This window comes from Mesoplodon bidens (assembly GCF_964165515.1).
Source record: "Mesoplodon bidens genome assembly, chromosome: 7".
NCBI classification, from domain to species: domain Eukaryota; kingdom Metazoa; phylum Chordata; class Mammalia; order Artiodactyla; family Ziphiidae; genus Mesoplodon; species Mesoplodon bidens.
In genome coordinates, this window is record NC_138164.1 from 99,697,182 (window position 1) to 99,714,908 (window position 17,727).

Genomic DNA, 17,727 nt, shown 5'->3' on the forward strand with positions numbered 1-17,727 from the left:
GGCCAACGTGAGGTCTTTTAAGGGCAGGAACGCAATTAGCTTTGTATTTTCCTCCAACCCGCACCAAGATCTCCTAGAGAGGCACAGTCCTTCCAAAAAACAACAAAAAAAATTATGAGCTAGTTCAATCGTCCTTGCCGCTTTTTGCACCTCCCACCGCTAGAGGGCAATAAAACACCAGGTGGCGCAGTGGCAGTCAATGAAGGCCGCTCCCGACGCGCACGTCTTTACGTGCACGTTGGGGGAGGAGCTGTCCCGTGCGCGGTGACTGGCGGCGGCACTGGCGGCAGCTGGGGTCGTAATAGTGCGGGTCGCAGGCTTGGAGAACTTCAGAGGCGGCGGTGGCGCTAGCGACGACGACGACAGCAGGAGCAGGCCCTGGGCTTGTCGTTCACCATGCCGACCGTAGAGGAGCTTTACCGCAACTATGGCATCTTAGCCGATGCCACGGAGCAAGTGGGCCAAGTGAGTTCCCTAGCGGCCTGCGGGGCCCGGCGCTCTGAGGCCTTTCGAAAGCGCTCCCCGGGCCGGCGGGGGCTACTGCTTCGCCCTCCCGCGGGCTCCCAGCCGCCCCGGCTGTTTCGTCGGGATGGGCTCCTCGCCGGGAGTGCAGACTCGGGCTTCATCAGGGAGAGCGCGGTCCCCGGGTTCCAGGCTCCTCTGCCTCCCTTGATTAGCCTTTTCTCACCGTGGCGTTTCCTAACTCAGCCTCTTCAGCCCCCCTTCCCGCCCCGTTCAGTCTCTTTCCGAGCCTTGTCCTCCAGATTCCACTGAAGTTTTTCTCCTTTTCGGTGGCGCTCAGTCCCTTGGAAGCTTAGATTGAGAGTCCTCGAGAGGTCAAAAATGTCTTTCTCGAGGCAAAAATCAGCAATTAATTTACTAAGAGAATTTGGGAGACAGAAGTTTGTGAAATACAGATAGGCCCTTTCGTCCAGACTTTAACGACGGCTTATGATTTCATTATTCAGTACATTTTTTGAGCGCCTGTCATGGACCAGGCTCTGCGCCGGGCGCTGGAGGTACGAGACAGAAAAACACATGCGCTCCCAGAAAGCACCTTTAGTGAGGGAGACTAGTGATAAATAAGAAAGAGAGATGCTTCCCCCCTTTCCCCCAATGAAGAGTGTTGTGAAGAAAATATAACAGGGCCGTAGGGGGGGTTGGGGGAGAGTGCAGTTTTAAATAGAGTTGTCTGGCAAGTGTTCAGCAGTGTTGAATTGGCTGTACGAGCCATTGCTTTGTGAGCTTTTAAGTACTGGAGTCCTTTGAAGTTGAGGAGTTGACAAGTGGTTGTGTGTTTTCTTGGGAAAAGAACCAGGCTCTCCCCGCGGTAATCTTGATCATTGTTGTTGGAAATCCCATGCTGTATCTTTTCAGTGCCTAGAACGTCATGTGATTCTTCTGCTTACCCATCTCTTGGAGTAGTGAGTGGCAGATCCTAGAGTCTGATAACATTAGCAAAGCTGTGGCTTTACCTCTCCCATCCCCTTTTCCAGACATTCAGGTAGAAACTTTCTGAGCCAAACAAAAAAAAATTTTGATGTTGGGACCTTATTTTAGCTTAATCTAGAATTGTGAATATACCATTTTCAGGTATCAGTTGGTTTTCCTTACCTGCACGTTTCCATTTCAGTAAGAAATTTTGACATCATCAATGAGAAATATATACTGACAGTCAGTCTGTTGTAGATGTATGTAGGGTGTGTGTGTTAAGTTGGCTGTGAAGGAGACATTTTCTGCCGATTAAGGCAAGGTGGGAAAAATTTATGGTCACTCAGTTTGAGTTTGTTGTCCTTGTTCCTATAGAGAACTAGTAGTGAAGATAGTTTCATTCATTATGACTGAGTTGGGGGAGATTGTAGCCAGTTGTTCTCCCTAAAATTGACTTTGCTGCACGTCAGCAGAGGGGATGGAATAAAAGGTACAACAGTGATTCTCAAATGAGTTTGTATATGGTGCTCTCCCAAAGAGGTGATTCAGGAATCTTCTAGGGAAACTTTGAAACTGTATACAGAGTGCTGTCCCATAACCCCACCCTCATTTTTTGCTGGAGTAGGATAAAGGTTGACAGCCACCTACTTACAGTATGTTAGAGCAAATAGAATCCAAATGGGAGTTTTTATATTCTATGAATAATGGAGAGTTGTTTTCATTTCCCTCTTATGTTGTCTTTAATTATAAATACCAGTTTAGATTGAGAGTTCTCCCTCAAGAGGTCAGTAGTGTTTCTCAAGGCAAAAATCTGCTTTTAATTTAGGAAGAGTGCTTAGGAGACAGAATTTTGTGAAAAAACAGGAGGGACCCTTTTATGCAGACTTTCATGAGGACCCACAATTTCATTTATTCGGTATATTTTCTTGAGTGTCTACCATGTACCAGACTCTGTGCTGGGCAGTAAAATTTTAGCACGGTTCCCTTAGGTGATGGGAGATCAGTACCTTCATGACACTGTAATGACAACTGTCAAGCAACTAAATAAGGAAAAAAGATCTTTGGGTGATGAAAGGTTGTGATTTGCTCAGCCTCAAACAGTGAATTCTGGGAGAACTGAAGCTAGACTAAACCGTAATGCCAACTAATTCTGCTCTATTGTATAATACTTCTTTCCTTTTAGAGAAAATTCCTAAAACTGCTCACCCAAAAAGGTGTATTGAGCTTCAAGATACTGCATGTGAATTTAATTAACAAAAGCAAGAGCCAACTTAACGGAAGGGACACCATTCACGTTTTTCTAAGGAGAGAAGAAATACTTACATTCATCGAGTAGCACAGCCAGATTTTCATGTCACCTTGTAAGATTTACAGTCAAGACTTTAAATTTCCTGGCAGGTACCTATCTGGACACTTGTGAAACCATATTTGAGTTTCTTAGTCTAGAACTTACTTCTAACTTTATTTTGATTTTCACCCTTTTTAAAAGTGGTGAGTACCGCAGTTGCTGCTCACGGAGCCACCACTGAGGGGAGTGCCCTCTCTGCTACTGTCAGTACTCCTTTTAGAGTGTGCTCTCTAAATATATCAGGAAGACACAAGTCCTCTGAGGTTTTATCAGCTGCCTTGACTCAAACAGACCAGATCTTTCTCTTTTGGAACGTCCTTTGCACTGTGTATTCATTTATAGAACTTCAAGTTTGATTTTATTTCATGTGAGGACTTTTCTTATTCCCTTACTAAATTGTGAAGTCTTACTAAATTGTGAAGTCTTATTCTTACTAAATTTCTTATTCCCTTGCTTAATTGTAAAGGTTAAGGCTTAAATTCTTTTATTTTTTTTTCTTTCTCTCCTTGTATTATACCCTGCCATTCAGTAGACATTTGAAGAAATATATTCAAAGAAGAAACAGATACGTACATAAATACACAAAACCCTTGTTTTCAAGGATTATCTCTTTTGAATGAAGAAGGGAACTTTATACATACACATGCACACACACATATATTTAAACCACAAGCATGTATTTTCTAATAAGCAAATAGCAGGTCATAAATTCTAAGTGAAGCATTGTTTAATACCTCAAAACCTTCCGGTCCCTCTGTCACCTTTCCTCTTGTAGCTCCTGTGTTCCACCTACTTATTCAGCCTCCCTTTCCCCCACTCTGCCTCTGCTACTCCTTAGTCAAGTCTCCTTCCTCTGCTCTGTGTTCTTATACCTCCCTAAACCGCTTTTCCACTGTGCTCTACCCAGGGCTCCTAACAGGCCATAATAGAGCAAACTGTGGCCCACCATTAACATGAATTTTGTCTCAAATTTTTATGAACGTATGTCATTTTAAAATGTAAATATTTAATTTTATCTTATGTAGTCAAAAAAATTAAGGAATTTTGACAATTGGGCTGATCTAAGATTCTATCAATATAATGCCTAAATGCTGATTTCTCCTGTGTTCTCTTTTTATTTTTTAACATCTTTATTGGAGTATAATTGCTTTACAATGGTGTGTTAGTTTCTGTTTTATAACAAAGGAATCAGTTATACATATACATATATCCCCATATCTCTTCCCTCTTGCATCTCCCTCCCTCCCACCCTCCTTATCCCACCCCTCTAGGTGGTCACAAAGCACCGAGCTGATCTCCCTGTGCTATGCGGCTGCTTCCCACTAGCTATCTGTTTTACATTGGGTAGTGTGTATATGTCCATGCCACTCTCTCACTTTGTCCGAGCTTACCCTTCCCCCTCCCCATATCTTCAAGTCCATTCTCTAGTAGGTTTGCGTCTTTATTCCCGTCTTGCCCCTAGGTTCTTCATGAACATTTTTTTCCCTCAGATTCCATATATATGCGTTAGCATACGGTATTTGTTTTTCTCTTTCTGACTTACTTCACTCTGTATGACAGACTCTACGTCCATCCACCTCATTACAAATAGCTCAATTTCGTTTCTTTTTATGGCTGAGTAATATTCCATTGTATATATGTGCCACATCTTCTTTATCCATTCATCTGTTGATGGACACTTAGGTTGCTTCCATGTCCTGGCTATTGTAAATAGAGCTGCAGTGAACATTGTGGTACATGACTCTTTTTGAATAATGGTTTTCTCAGGGTATATGCCCAGTGGTGGGATTGCTGGGTCGTATGGTAGGTCTATTTAGTTTTTTAAGGAACCTCCATACTGTTCTCCATAGTGGCTGTATCAATTTACATTCCCACCAACAGTGCAAGAGTGTTCCCTTTTCTCCACACCCTCTCCAGCATTTATTGTTCATAGATTTTTTGATGATGGCCATTCTGACCAGTGTGACATGATATCTCTTTGTAGTTTTGATTTGCATTTCTCAAATGATTAATGATGTTGAGCATTCTTTCATGTGTTTGTTGGCAATCTGTATATCTTCTTTGGAGAAATGTCTATTTAGGTCTTGCGCCCATTTTTGGATTGGGTTGTTTGCTTTTTTGATGTTGAGCTGCATGATGTGCTTGTAAATTTTGGAGATTAATCCTTTGTCAATTGCTTCCTTTGCAAATATTTTCTCCCATTCTGAGGGTTGTCTTTTCGTCTTGTTTATGGTTTCCTTTGCTGTGCAAAAACTTTTAAGTTTCATTAGGTCCCATTTGTTTATTTTTGTTTTTATTTCCATTTCTCTAGGAGGTGGGTCAAAGAAGATCTTGCTGTGATTTATGTCATAGAGTGTTCTGCATATGTTTTCCTCTAAGAGTTTGATAGTGTCTGGCCTTACATTTAGGTCTTTAATCCATTTTGAGTTCATTTTTGTGTATGGTGTTAGGGAGTGTTCTAATTTCATTCTTTTAGACGTAGCTATCCAGTTTTCCCAGCACCACTTATTGAAGAGGCTGTCTTTTCTCCACTGGATATTCTTGCCTCCTTTATCAAAGGTAAGGCGAGCATATGTGTGTGGGTTTATCTCTGGGCTTTCTATTCTGTTCCATTGATCCGTATTTCTGGGGTTTTTTTGTTTTTTTTTTTTAGTTTCTGCTTTATTGTATTTCTGTTTTTGTGCCAGTACCATACTGTCTTGATTACTGTAGCTTTGTAGTATAGTCTGAAGTCAGGGAACCTGATTCCTCCAGCTCCATTTTTCTTTCTCAAGATTGCTTTGGCTATTCAGGGTCTTTTGTGTTTCCATACAAATTGTGAGATTTTTGTTTTTGTTCTAGTTCTGTGAAAAATGCCAGTCGTAGTTTGATAGGGATTGCATTGAATCTGTAGATTGCTTTGGGTAGTAGAGTCATTTTCACAATGTTGATTCTTCCAATCCAAGAATATGGTATATCTCTCCATCTATTTGTATCATCTTTAATTTCTTTCATCAGTGTCTTATAATTTTCTGCATACAGGTCTTTTGTCTCCTTAAGTAGGTTTATTCCTAGATATTTTATTCTTTTTCTTGCAGTGGTAAATAGGATTGTTTTCTTAATTTCACTTTCAGATTTTTCATCATTCGTGTATGGGAATGCAAGAAATTTCTGTGCATTCATTTTGTATCCTGCAACTTTACCAAATTCATTGATTAGTTCTAGTAGTTTTCTGGTAGCATCTTTAGGATTCTATATGTATAGTATCATGTCATCTGCAAACAGTGACAGCTTTACTTCTTCTTTTCCGATTTGGATTCTTTTTATTTCTTTTTCTTCTCTGATTTCTGTGGCTAAAACTTCCAAAACTATGTTGAATAATACTGGTGAGAGGGCAACCTTGTCTTGTTACTGATCTTAGTGGAAATGGTTTCAGTTTTTCACCATTGAGGACGATGTTGGCTGTGGGTTTGTCATGTATGGCTTTTATTATGTTGAGGTAAGTTCCCTCTATGCCTACTTTCTGGAGGGTTTTTATCATAAATGGGTGTTGAATTTTGTCAAAAGCTTTCTCTGCATCTATTGAGTTGATCATATGATTTTTCTCCTTCAGTTTTTTAATATGCTGTATCGCGTTGATTGATTTGCATATATTGAAGAATCCTTGCATTCCTGGGATAAACCCCACTGGATCATGGCGTATGATCCTTTTAATGTGCTATTGGATTCTGTTTGCCAGTATTTTTGTTGATGATTTTTGCATCTATGTTCATCAGTGATATTGGCCTGTAGTTTTCTTTCTTTGTGACACCTTTGTCTGGTTTTGGTATCAGGGTGATGGTGGCCTCGTAGAGTGAGTTTGGGAGTGTTCCTCCCTCTGCTATATTTTTTGTTCTTTCTTTAATTGCTTTAGGTGTAAGGTTAGGTTTATTTGAGATGTTTGTTGTTTCTTAAGGTAGGATTGTATTGCTCTAAACTTTCCTCCTAGAACTGCTTTTGCTGCATCCCATGGGTTTTGGGTCGTCGTGTTTTCATTGTCATTTGTTTCTAGGTATTTTTTGATTTCTTCAGTGATCTCTTGGTTATTAACTAGTGTGTTGTTTAGCCTCTATGTCTTTGTATTTTTTACATATTTTTTCCTGTAATTGGTATCTAGTCTCATAGCATTGTGGTTGGAAAAGATACTTGATACGATTTCTGTTTTCTTAAATTTACCAAGGCTTGATTTGTGACCCAAGATATGATCTATCCTGGCGAATGTTCCACAAGCACTTGAGAAGAAAGTGTATTCTGTTCCTTTTGGATGGAATGTCCTATAAATATCAGTTAAGTCCATCTTGTTTAATGTATCATTTGAAGCTTGTGTTTCCTTATTTATTTTCATTTTGGGTCTGTCCATTGGTGAAAGTGGGGTGTTAAAGTCCCCTACTATTGTGTTACTGTCAATTTCCCCTTTTATGGCTGTTAGTATTTGCCTTATGTATTGAGGTGCTCCTGTGTTGGGTGCATAAATATTTACAACTGTTATATCTTCTTCTTGGATTGATCCCTTGATCATTATGTAGTGTCCTTCTTTGTCTCTTGTAATAGTCTTTGTTTTAAAGTCTTTTTTGTCTGATATGAGAATTGCTACTCCAGCTTTCTTTTGATTTCCATTTGCATGGAGTATCTTTTTCCATCCCCTCACCTTCAGTCTGTATGTGTCCCTAGGTCTGAAGTGGGTCTCTTGTAGAGAGCACATAGACAGGTCTTGTTTTTGTATCCATTCAGGCAGTCTATGTCTTTTGGTTGGAGCACTTAATCCATTTACATTTAAGGTAATTATCATTATGTTCCTATTACCATATTCTTAATTATTTTGGGTTTGTTATTGTAGGTCTTTTCTTTCTCTTGTGTTTCCTGCCTAGAGAAATTCCTTTAGCATTTGTTGTAGAGCTGGTTTGGTGGTGCTCTTAGCTTTTGCTTGTCTGTAAAAGTTTTAATTTCTGCGTCAAATCTGAATGAGATCCTTGCTGGGTAGAGTAATCTTGGCTGTAAGTTTTTCCCCTTCATCACTTTAAATATGTCCTGCCACTTCCTTCTGGCTTGGAGAGTTTCTGCTGAAAGATCAGCTGTTCACCTTATGGGGATTCCCTTGTATGTTATTTGTTGTTTTTCCCTTGCTGCTTTTAATATTTTTTCTTTGTATTTAATTTTTGATTGTTTGATTAGTATGTGTCTTGGCGTGTTTCTCCTTGGATTTATCCTGTATGGCACTCTCTGTGCTTCCTGGACTTGATTAACTATTTCCTTTCCTTTATTAGGGAAGTTTTCAACTATAATCTCTTCAGATATTTTCTCAGTCCCTTTGTTTTTCTCCTCTTCTTCTGGGACCCCTATAATTCGAATGTTGGTGTGTTTAATGTTCTCCCATAGTTCTCTGAGACTGTCCTCAATTCTTTTCATTTTTTTTTTCTTTATTCTGCTCTGCAGTAGTTATTTTATCTTCCAGGTCACTTTTCCATTCTTCTGCCTCAGTTATTCTGCTTTTGATCCCTTCTAGAGAATTTTTAATTTCATTTATTGTGTTGTTCATCACTGTTTGTTTGCTCTTTAGTTCTTCTAGGTCCTTGTTAAACGTTTCTTGTATTTTCCCCATTCTATTTCCAAGATTTTGGATCACCTTTACTATCATTATTCTGAATTCTTTTTCAGGGAGACTGCCTATTTCCTCTTCATTTGTTAGGTCTGGTGGGTTTTTACCTGCTCCTTCATCTGCTGTGTGTTTCTCTGTCTTCTTATTTTGCATAACTTACTGTGTTTGGGGGTCTCCTTTGCACAGACTACAGGTTTGTAGTTCCCGTTGTTTTTGGTGTCTGCCCCCAGTGGCTTAGGTTGGTTCAGTGGGTTGTGTATACTTCCTGGTGGAAGGGACTTGTGCCTGTGTTCTGGTGGATGAGGCTGGATCTTGTCTTTCTAGTGGGCAGGTCCACGTCTGGTTGTGTGTTTGGGGTTGTCTGTGGCCTTATTATTTTAGGCAGCCTCTCTGCTAATGGATGGGGCTGTGTTCCTGTCTCGCTAGTTGTTTGACATAACGTGTCCAGCACTGGAGCTTGCTGGTCGTTGAGTGGAGCTAGATCTTGGCATTGAGATGGAGATCTCTGGGAGATTTTCATCGTTTGATATTACATGGAGCTGGGAGGTCTCTTGTGGACCTGAACTTGGCTGTCCCACCTCAGAGGCACAGCCCTAACACCTGGCTGGAGCACCAAGAGCCTGTCATCCACACGGCTCAGAATAAAAGGGAGAAAAAAGAAAGAGAGAGAGAGAGGGAAGGAGGGAGGGAGGGAGGGGGGAGAAGAAGGAAAGAAGGAAAGAAAAGAAAGAAAGAAGAGAGCAACCAAACCAAAAAACAAATTCACCAATGATAACAAGCACTAAAAACTATACTAAAAAGAAGCACAGAAAACGGACAGACAGAACCGTAGGACAAATGGTAAAAGCAGAGCTATACAGACAGGATCACACACAGAAGCATACACATACACACTCACAGAAAAAGAAAAAGGGAAAATATATATATATATATTGTTGCTCCTGAAGTCCACTTCCTCAATTTGGGATGATTCGTTGTCTATTCAGGGATTCCACAGATGCAGGGTACATCAAGTTGACTGTGGAGCTTTAATCTGCTGCTCCTGAGGCTGCTGGGAGACATTTCCCTTTCTCTTCTTTGTTTGCACAGCTCCTGGGGTTCAGCTTTGGATTTGGCCCCACCTCTGTGTGTAGGTCACCTGAGGGCGTCTGTTCCCCCCCCAGACAGGATGGGGTTAAAGGAGCAGCTGCTTCCGGGGCTCTGGCTCACTCAGGCCAGGGAGAGGGAGGGGTACGGAGTGCAGGGCGAGCCTGTGGTGGCAGAGGCCAGCGTGACGTTGCACCAGCCTGAGGTTCGCCGTGCGTTCTCCCGGGGAAGTTGTCCCTGGATCACGGGCCCCTGGCAGTGGCGGGCTGCACAGGCTTCCGGGAGGGCAGGTGTGGAGAGTGACCTATGCTCGCACACAGGCTTCTTGGTGGCTGCAGCAGCAGCCTTAGCGTCTCATGCCCGTCTCTGGGGTCTGCGTTGATCGCCGCGGCTTGCGCCTGTCTCTGGAGCTCCTTTCAGCTGTGCTCTTAATCCCCTCTCCTCGCGCACCAGGAAACAAAGAGGCAAGAAAAAGTCTCTTGCCTCTTTGGCAGCTCCAGACTTTTTCCTGGACTCCCTCCAGCTAGCCGTGGCGCACTAGCCCCTTCAGGCTGTGTTCACGCCACCAACCCCAGTCCTCTGCCTGGGATCCGACCTCCGAAGCCCAAGCCTCAGCTCCCAGCCCCGCCCGCCCCGGCGGGTGAGCAGACAAGCCTCTCGGGCTGTTGAGTGCTGGTCGGCACCTATCCTCTGTGCGGGAATCTCTAAGCTTTGCCCTCCGCACCCCTGTTGCTGTGCTCTCCTCCGTGGCTCCGAAGCTTCCCCCCTCCGCCACCCGCAGTCTCCTCCCGCGAAGGGGCTTCTAGTGTGTGGAACCCTTTCCTCCTTCACGGCTCCCTCCCACTGGTGCAGGTCCCGTCCCTATTCTTTTGTCTCTGTTTTTTCTTTTTTCTTTTGCCCTACACAGGTACGTGGGGAGTTTCTTGCCTTTTGGGAGGTCTGAGGTCTTCTGCCAGCGTTCAGTAGGTGTTCTGTAGGCGTTGTTCCACGTGTAGATGTATTTCTGATGTATCTGTGGAGAGGAAGGTGATCTCAGCATCTTACTCTTCCGCCATCTTGAAGCTCCTCCTTCCTCCTGTGTTCTCTTACACAGGAGTATATTGGCTCCTAAGTGTGGAAGAGTGTAAACTTTACTGACTTATATTTCATGAAATAGCATTCTTTTGGTCCTTTTTTTTGCTACGCTTAAGGTAAAATCACAGACCAACCAAGTTCATAATCCCTCAAAAATAATGTAGAAGTGTTAACAGTTTAACACGTATATTAAATTCAAACTAAGTTTATTAATTGAGTCTGAGGAAGGAAGTAGTATAGCTTAGCTTATCCATTTTCTTTTTATGTCATACTTGAGAAATTTGTTGAAACTACATCCTTTCTTCTCTAAAATAATGCTTTATTTCATAAAGGCTGCATCCTGGACCCAAATGTGGCTTACCCGGCACGTCAGTGACCACTTATGCATATCGGTTGTGATTTGACAATCATAATTGCAAGGCTTTTCTTTTAGAATGTGTCTACCAAATGTGGATCAAATTGTAACTGACTTTTTTACTTGAAAATATCTTAGAGATTTCTTTAGAGTTTTCTCCTTTAATTAGAAATTAAAATCACACATAAATACACAGCTTTAGAAATCCATTAAAAGTATTTACAATTAAAGCTTCTTATTAGGATCATTAATTTATCCAGCTAAAATATAAATACAACTGTTGGAAATGCAAAGATACACAGTGCTGTGTAGTATTTGAAACATTTTCTTATGGTTACATTCCTACCTGTTACTAAATCACTGTGATCACTGCAGATATCACTTATATCTTGTTTCCTACTTTGAAAAGCATAAGTAGTAGTTACTTTAGGGAGATTTCTGTTAAAAAGTCCTGTCCCTGTACTACAGTTAAAAGACAAATAATTCAAAAAGCTGGCAAGGAAGAATATAATTTTATTTTGCATTTCATAAAGGATAATTAGTTGAAGTCTATTAGTAATGTCTGTGAAATTATTTGATAGAACTGATGCCTATTAATGGTAAAAAGTTTGATTTCTATTATGACTATGTTAAAATGTCTTAACTTTCCAAAGGTCTTGCTGTTTAATATACTACATTTCAATTTATATGCCTGTGTGGAGACTGTATTTAGGACTCAAATTTTACCTTTGACAATCCTCGATCTGGCAAGCTTTTCTTTCTCTCCTCCTTTGTTAATTAAGATCTCAGGACACTAATTTGAAAGATTCCAATTAAAGAAGCTTGGTATTAGGCACAGATCTTGACTTAAAAGGCCATCAGAACCATGTTCAGGTCCTGGATCTGCTACTTAACTAACTGTATGTGGTTCTGGACAAATTATTTCACTTCTCTAAGACTTGGTTTTCTCATCTGAAAAACAAGGATAGTAACACCTAACTCAGGATTATTGTGAGGCATGTACAGAAGGCATTGCACAGTTCCACGTAGGCTTTCAGTAAGTGTTGCTAATAATCCCTTTTTATTCTATTCCACATTTTTTTCCCTTGGTAGAGGGATTGGTTGTTTTAAGCAGGGATCCTTCATTTAATTTTAGACAGTGAATTTTAGGCAATTCAAAGGGGTTTATAAGTAAAGTCTGAAGTTTGAGTTAAAGGAAATTGGATTGTGATACTCTGCAAAAACTAAGGATGTCAGACTGCTCAATACTTCAATTTTATGAAGTCTACTAGAAGTTATGTAGCAAGCCACAGGAGTGTACATTGGTAGAGAAGTCAGCCATGATTTTTTTGAACCTTTGCACTAAAAAGTGTATAATACACTTTTTAAAATATAAACTTATTTATTTTGGCTATGTTGGGTCTTCATTGCTGCGTGTGGGCTTTCTCTAGTTGTGGCAAGTGGGGGCTACTCTTCGTTGTGGTGCGTGGGCTTCTCATTGCCGTGGCTTCTCTTGTTGCAGAGCATGGGCTCTAGGCGCGGGGGCTTCAGTAGTTGTGGCTTGTGGGCTCAGTAGTTGTGGCTTGTGGGCTCTAGAGCGCAGACTAAGTAGCTGTGGCACATGGGCTTAGTTGCTCCGAGGCATGTGGGATCTTCCCGGCCCAGGGCTCGAACCCATGTCCCCTGCATTGGCAGGTGGACTCTTAACCAATGCACCACCAGGGAAGCCCAGAAGTGTATAATACACTTTTGAAGTAGTAACTCCTGAAGACTGATTTTGTGTCTGCATTTCATGAGGAAGCTAACCTTATTCACAGAAATTTCTGTTATTTAGGGGGTGGTATTAATGTTTAAGGTAGTAGAAGGGGGAGACACAAGAGGGAAGAAATATGGGAACATATGTATATGTATAACTGATTCACTTTGTTATAAAGCAGAAACTAACACACCATTGTAAAGCAATTATACTCCAATAAAGATGTAAAAAAAAAAAAGATAGTAGGAGTTGTCATTAATCAGTTTGATGGAATTTGTTTATTAGAAATAATTTTTAGAATTTGTTTTTTTAGATAGGTTGGCAATATATGAACTTTTAAAGTAATCTAGTAATTATGCAGATTATATTAAAATGTGTACCTTTAGAAGATCTAATTGTGATCATAGCCTTTTGATACATGGAGCACTTTATTTCTGATTATTTTTCAAAAATAATGTCCTTTGGACTTCTCTGGTGGTCCAGTGGTCAAGATTTTGAGCTTCCACTGCAGGGGGCACAGGTTCGATCCCTGGTCGGGGAACTGAGATCTTGCATGCCATGTAGGGCGGCCGAAAATAATGATAATAATAATAATGTCCTTAATTGAGATCCCACTGAACCTAAATAACTTTTCATCATGGTATATTTTTTTTCACTTAACACAGTATATCGTCCATGAGAAGGATTATCACAAAACTAAATTTGTGGTAATTCTCTAATCCATTTTCTGTTCTTTAGTTTTCCGCTCTTGATGGCATAAAGTAAGCTCACTTACCTAAAGCATTTAGAGAATTGCTTTATACATAAGAGTAAATACATATTTGGTATTTGTATTATGTTTAAGGTTTTCCAGGAATTAAAAGTATTGTGTAGCTGTGATATTTATTACTTTGTTTGCCAGCTTGATCCATTTAATAAAAGGACTGGTTTGGAGGCAGATGTATAGGGGGGTTTGGGAACTTGTTGATTCTTCACATTATGAGTATCTGAGGGACAGCACTTCTGAAATTTTTTTAAAGGAAACAAATGAGCTTTGAATATATTATTTTTATGAAAAATTAAATATGTGATATTAGCATCTATCTTCATTGAAATTGGCTGGCCATATAGAATGAATTGCCATTTTTATATCCTAAAATGTGAGGCAAAATAAAGCTTCCTAACCTTCCTCGTATTGCTTAATTTCAGGAGTGTACTCTCTCTACCTTCTGCAAGGTGGTAATTGGAAACAGATAAATATATTTAAGTAAATGTAACACAATTCTTTGAGAATTCTATTATATTCATTACAAATTTTTAAAGCATGATACAGTCACAAGGCTAGGGTCAGTAATCAATAGAATAAAGAAGTGTTGGTACATAACAAACTTACTTGCTTTTTCCACTTAATATTAGAGTCATTCTTCTCTCTTTCCCAACTCACAAATAATAACATGGGGGACAGGGAGCAGATAGTAGGAAGGTAGCTGTCAAATTTAAGCAGTAAAACTCCAAAAATAAGCCCATTTCTTAGCCTATGTAAAATTTAACTAATTTAAAGCAGAGTTTGTTTAGCTTCCCATCCTTCAAAATTGTGTTTCTTTTCTACTTCTTTCTTTCTTTCAGCATAAAGATGCTTATCAAGTGATATTGGATGGTGTCAAAGGTGGTACCAAGGAAAAAAGATTAGCAGCTCAGTTTATTCCAAAATTCTTTAAGCATTTTCCAGAATTGGCTGATTCTGCTATCAATGCACAGTTAGACCTCTGTGAGGATGAAGACGTATCAGTAAGTTTATGTTTGACACTTTTCAACAAGTTTTCAGACGTTACTTTTGCCATTTTCAGACATTTTTTGTGTGTACCTAATATAATTGAAGTACCAATCATATCAGTGCACAATAAAATACTGCAGTGTGGCCTGGTGTGACAACATACCAAGGCTTAAGTCTACATGTAAGAAAATATATTAGTTCTTTCAACTGTGAAAAATCTGTAGAATCACATAATACTTTGTTTAGCTTACTTGTTATCCACTGTTGAAAATGGTTGTGGCTCACATCTTTTCCTTAGATTATTATGCATTGTGCATATGAAATCAGACTAGTGTTAGTTTGTAGTCAATTTATGCTTGCTTGGATATTTAAAATAATAATATAGTTTTTTACAACATAAAATATAGTTTCAACATCCCTAAATATTTTGCATAGCAGAAAAATAATTGACCTGTGAAAAAACTGTATGTGATTACTAGAATAAAAAGAAATAGTTTTTCCTTGGAACAGGATTAACCATTAGCATTTCTGGCTGCTGATACAGGTTCCTAAGAATTTTCAGCTATTAGCCCCTGGCTTTTCAAATGAAATCATTGAATCATGATTTCATGCATAATTTGTTAGATTTAACTCCTTTGCACTTTTATGTTAAACTAGATAAGCCACGATCACATATTTGGAATGAAGTTCACAGAATGTATTCACAAATGTATTAAGTAGTCAATACTGAAAATTCTAAAGTAAATAGTTATTAGATGTGACATTGACACTGTAGCCATTCTTGAGGGATACTGTATTATGTACCCACAGGTAGTAAAAACCCAACAGTTGTGTATAATCAGCATATAAACTGTTGTTTATAATCTCAAATCTGCCTACTCCAGATAATTGTATTTAATGTCCCTTTCCACCACATTTTGTTTTAGTATTCTGTGAAGCTTTGAATATTAAATTGGAGTAAATTATTTCTAAAACTGCTAAAAATCTCATATTTTTGTGACTCATATACCCCTATATGGTTTGTCTGTGGTTTTTGTTTTCTTTAAAGGTTGAGGTTGTTTTTATTTATGATAGTATTTGGTTAATTTTTTGTTTGAAATTATGTTCAGATTCGACGGCAAGCAATTAAAGAGCTGCCTCAATTTGCCACTGGAGAAAATCTTCCCCGAGTGGCAGATATACTAACCCAACTTTTGCAGACAGGTAAGGAATTTTATTAATACCCTTTTATCTAAATATAAATTCTCTCTGAAATAATGACTCTGTTTTTCTTAGCTTTTTTTTTTCCTGAAGGTTCTACCTCTGATAGAAATTTAAATTCTCTTTTTTACTCAGTAGTTTGAAGCTTATTGACTTGTGATTACCTAATTTCTAGTTTTGTTTTGAATTCTGTTTATAAAGGTATAATGACTGGATTCTTTGGGGAATTTTTATTCACCACCATCCCCCCGCCCCCCAATTTCCTGTAGTTTCTCAATTGTACCATCCTAACATAAAAGCTTTACAGGTACACTAGATCAGGTTCTCTACCCTTACAGGAAAGATGTATTTTCTTGGTACTTGAGAGAAATGCTTAGTTATATGTCTCCTCTCAATGTAATCTGTGAGAAACTATGTTGAGTCTTAAGTTTGAAAATGAAGCAGATGATATTTTTCATTTATTTTATACATTGTACCACTTTTTTTCTATCCAGATGACTCTGCAGAATTTAACTTAGTGAACAATGCCCTATTAAGTATATTTAAGATGGATGCAAAAGGTAAGGCCACTTCTTGTTCTGAATTGTGTTTGATGTCCTAAAAAATTGGGGAGTTTGGCAGTACTCATTAAGGATAAAGTGATTCACCGAGACGTCTGTTTCATAAAAATTCTAAGTATTCTCCAAAAAAAGCTTAGCTCAAGATGTTTGTGACTCGAAAAACCAGCAGAAATAATTGCAAAAACAGATCGAACTTTTCCCTTAGAAATCTATTGGGAAAACTCCCTTTGCCACTTTAAAGAAATTCTTCCAAAATACCTGAGTTTATTTATTATTAATAGTGATAGAAAAGGAAAGTCATGCTCAAGCTGATTCTGAATCCGTGAACAAAGCATATGATCACTCTTATGGTTGGGGCTTTAGAAATTTGAGACAGTTTAACTAGTATCAGTGATATTCAGGAAGTTTATTAATTCACTTGAAAAGAAATACTGTACTATAATTGAAATTAACTTGAAAAATTTCATTCCTATATAGAATTGACTTGCTACATGCAACTGTTTTGTTTTGCAGGGACTTTAGGTGGCTTGTTCAGCCAAATTCTTCAAGGAGAGGACATTGTTAGAGAACGAGCAATTAAATTCCTTTCTACAAAACTTAAGACTTTACCAGATGAAGTCTTAACAAAGGAAGTAGAGGAACTTATCCTAACTGAATCCAAGAAGGTAAGCTTCGGTTATCTTTTAGTGAACTTCTCTAATGCACAAGAACATATTTGAAATTAGCCGTATTCATCAGTGCTGTAGGTAGGTTGTGTATAAGGTGATATATCCCGTAAGAACCACTGTAGAACTTCAAGATTTTCTTATGTTGTGCTTTGCACTTTGGTCACTTGTAATGATGAATCAATGTGTTAATTTAAAGGGTTTGATCACATTTAAATCCTTTGTGGTGTTATCCTTAAAATTTATGCATTCATCAAGGAGTCATTTCCTTTGGGAATTTTTACCTAATTCCCGCCCTTCCTCCCTGATTTTAGGATATTCTCCCATAGTATTCTGGATCGTTTCGGAATGAAACTGAAGTCACCTTGAAATGACCTGTTGTTTCTTCCTATCCCATGACACTATAAGCTCTAGAGACCATGCTTATTTGTGCTCCCAGCACTGGTATAGTTACAGTTGCTAAGATTTGAAAGGTGCGTCACAATTATACAGTGCCAACATATATTGAGGTTTACATTTATGTGCCAGTTGTCTATTGAGGTTACTCCTGGGGTGCTTTGGGGTATGCACTCTGTTGTATTTTAGCCGCAGTACCTGATGCTTTGGTACTGAGCATTTGTCTATTGACATTCTACTGTTTGAGAGAATATAATATATATATATATCTATATATATATTTTTTGACAATTCAGTGTTCTTCGGATTTTTACAGAAAAATGTTTCATTCATACAGTGCCAACGTTTGGGAATAATTTAGTTTTATGTGTTCAGGAAAATTCAAAATTTTCTCTAATAGCACCACTCACTTGCTTATTGATAAGATTTCTTTAGTGAGAGAGAAAGGAGCAGCATATTTCACCTATGCCCCAGCTAGTTATCTGGTGGGATACGTCATGATTGCTTGCT

At 39.1% G+C, this 17,727-nt stretch overlaps 1 protein-coding gene across 2 annotated transcripts in view; it reads left to right on the forward strand.

The window, feature by feature from the left end:
• Positions 1 to 230: 230 nt before the first annotated feature.
• The window catches only part of API5 (apoptosis inhibitor 5), a 37,556-nt gene continuing 20,059 nt past the window's right edge, over positions 231 to 17,727 (forward strand). For both annotated transcript variants that reach the window (XM_081241482.1, XM_081241483.1), the window contains exons 1-5: positions 231 to 465; positions 14,249 to 14,410; positions 15,506 to 15,599; positions 16,091 to 16,156; positions 16,670 to 16,821. In XM_081241482.1, the coding sequence (XP_081097608.1) occupies positions 397 to 465; positions 14,249 to 14,410; positions 15,506 to 15,599; positions 16,091 to 16,156; positions 16,670 to 16,821 (543 nt within the window). In that variant the 5' untranslated portion in view covers positions 231 to 396. The remainder of the gene's footprint in view (positions 466 to 14,248; positions 14,411 to 15,505; positions 15,600 to 16,090; positions 16,157 to 16,669; positions 16,822 to 17,727) is intronic.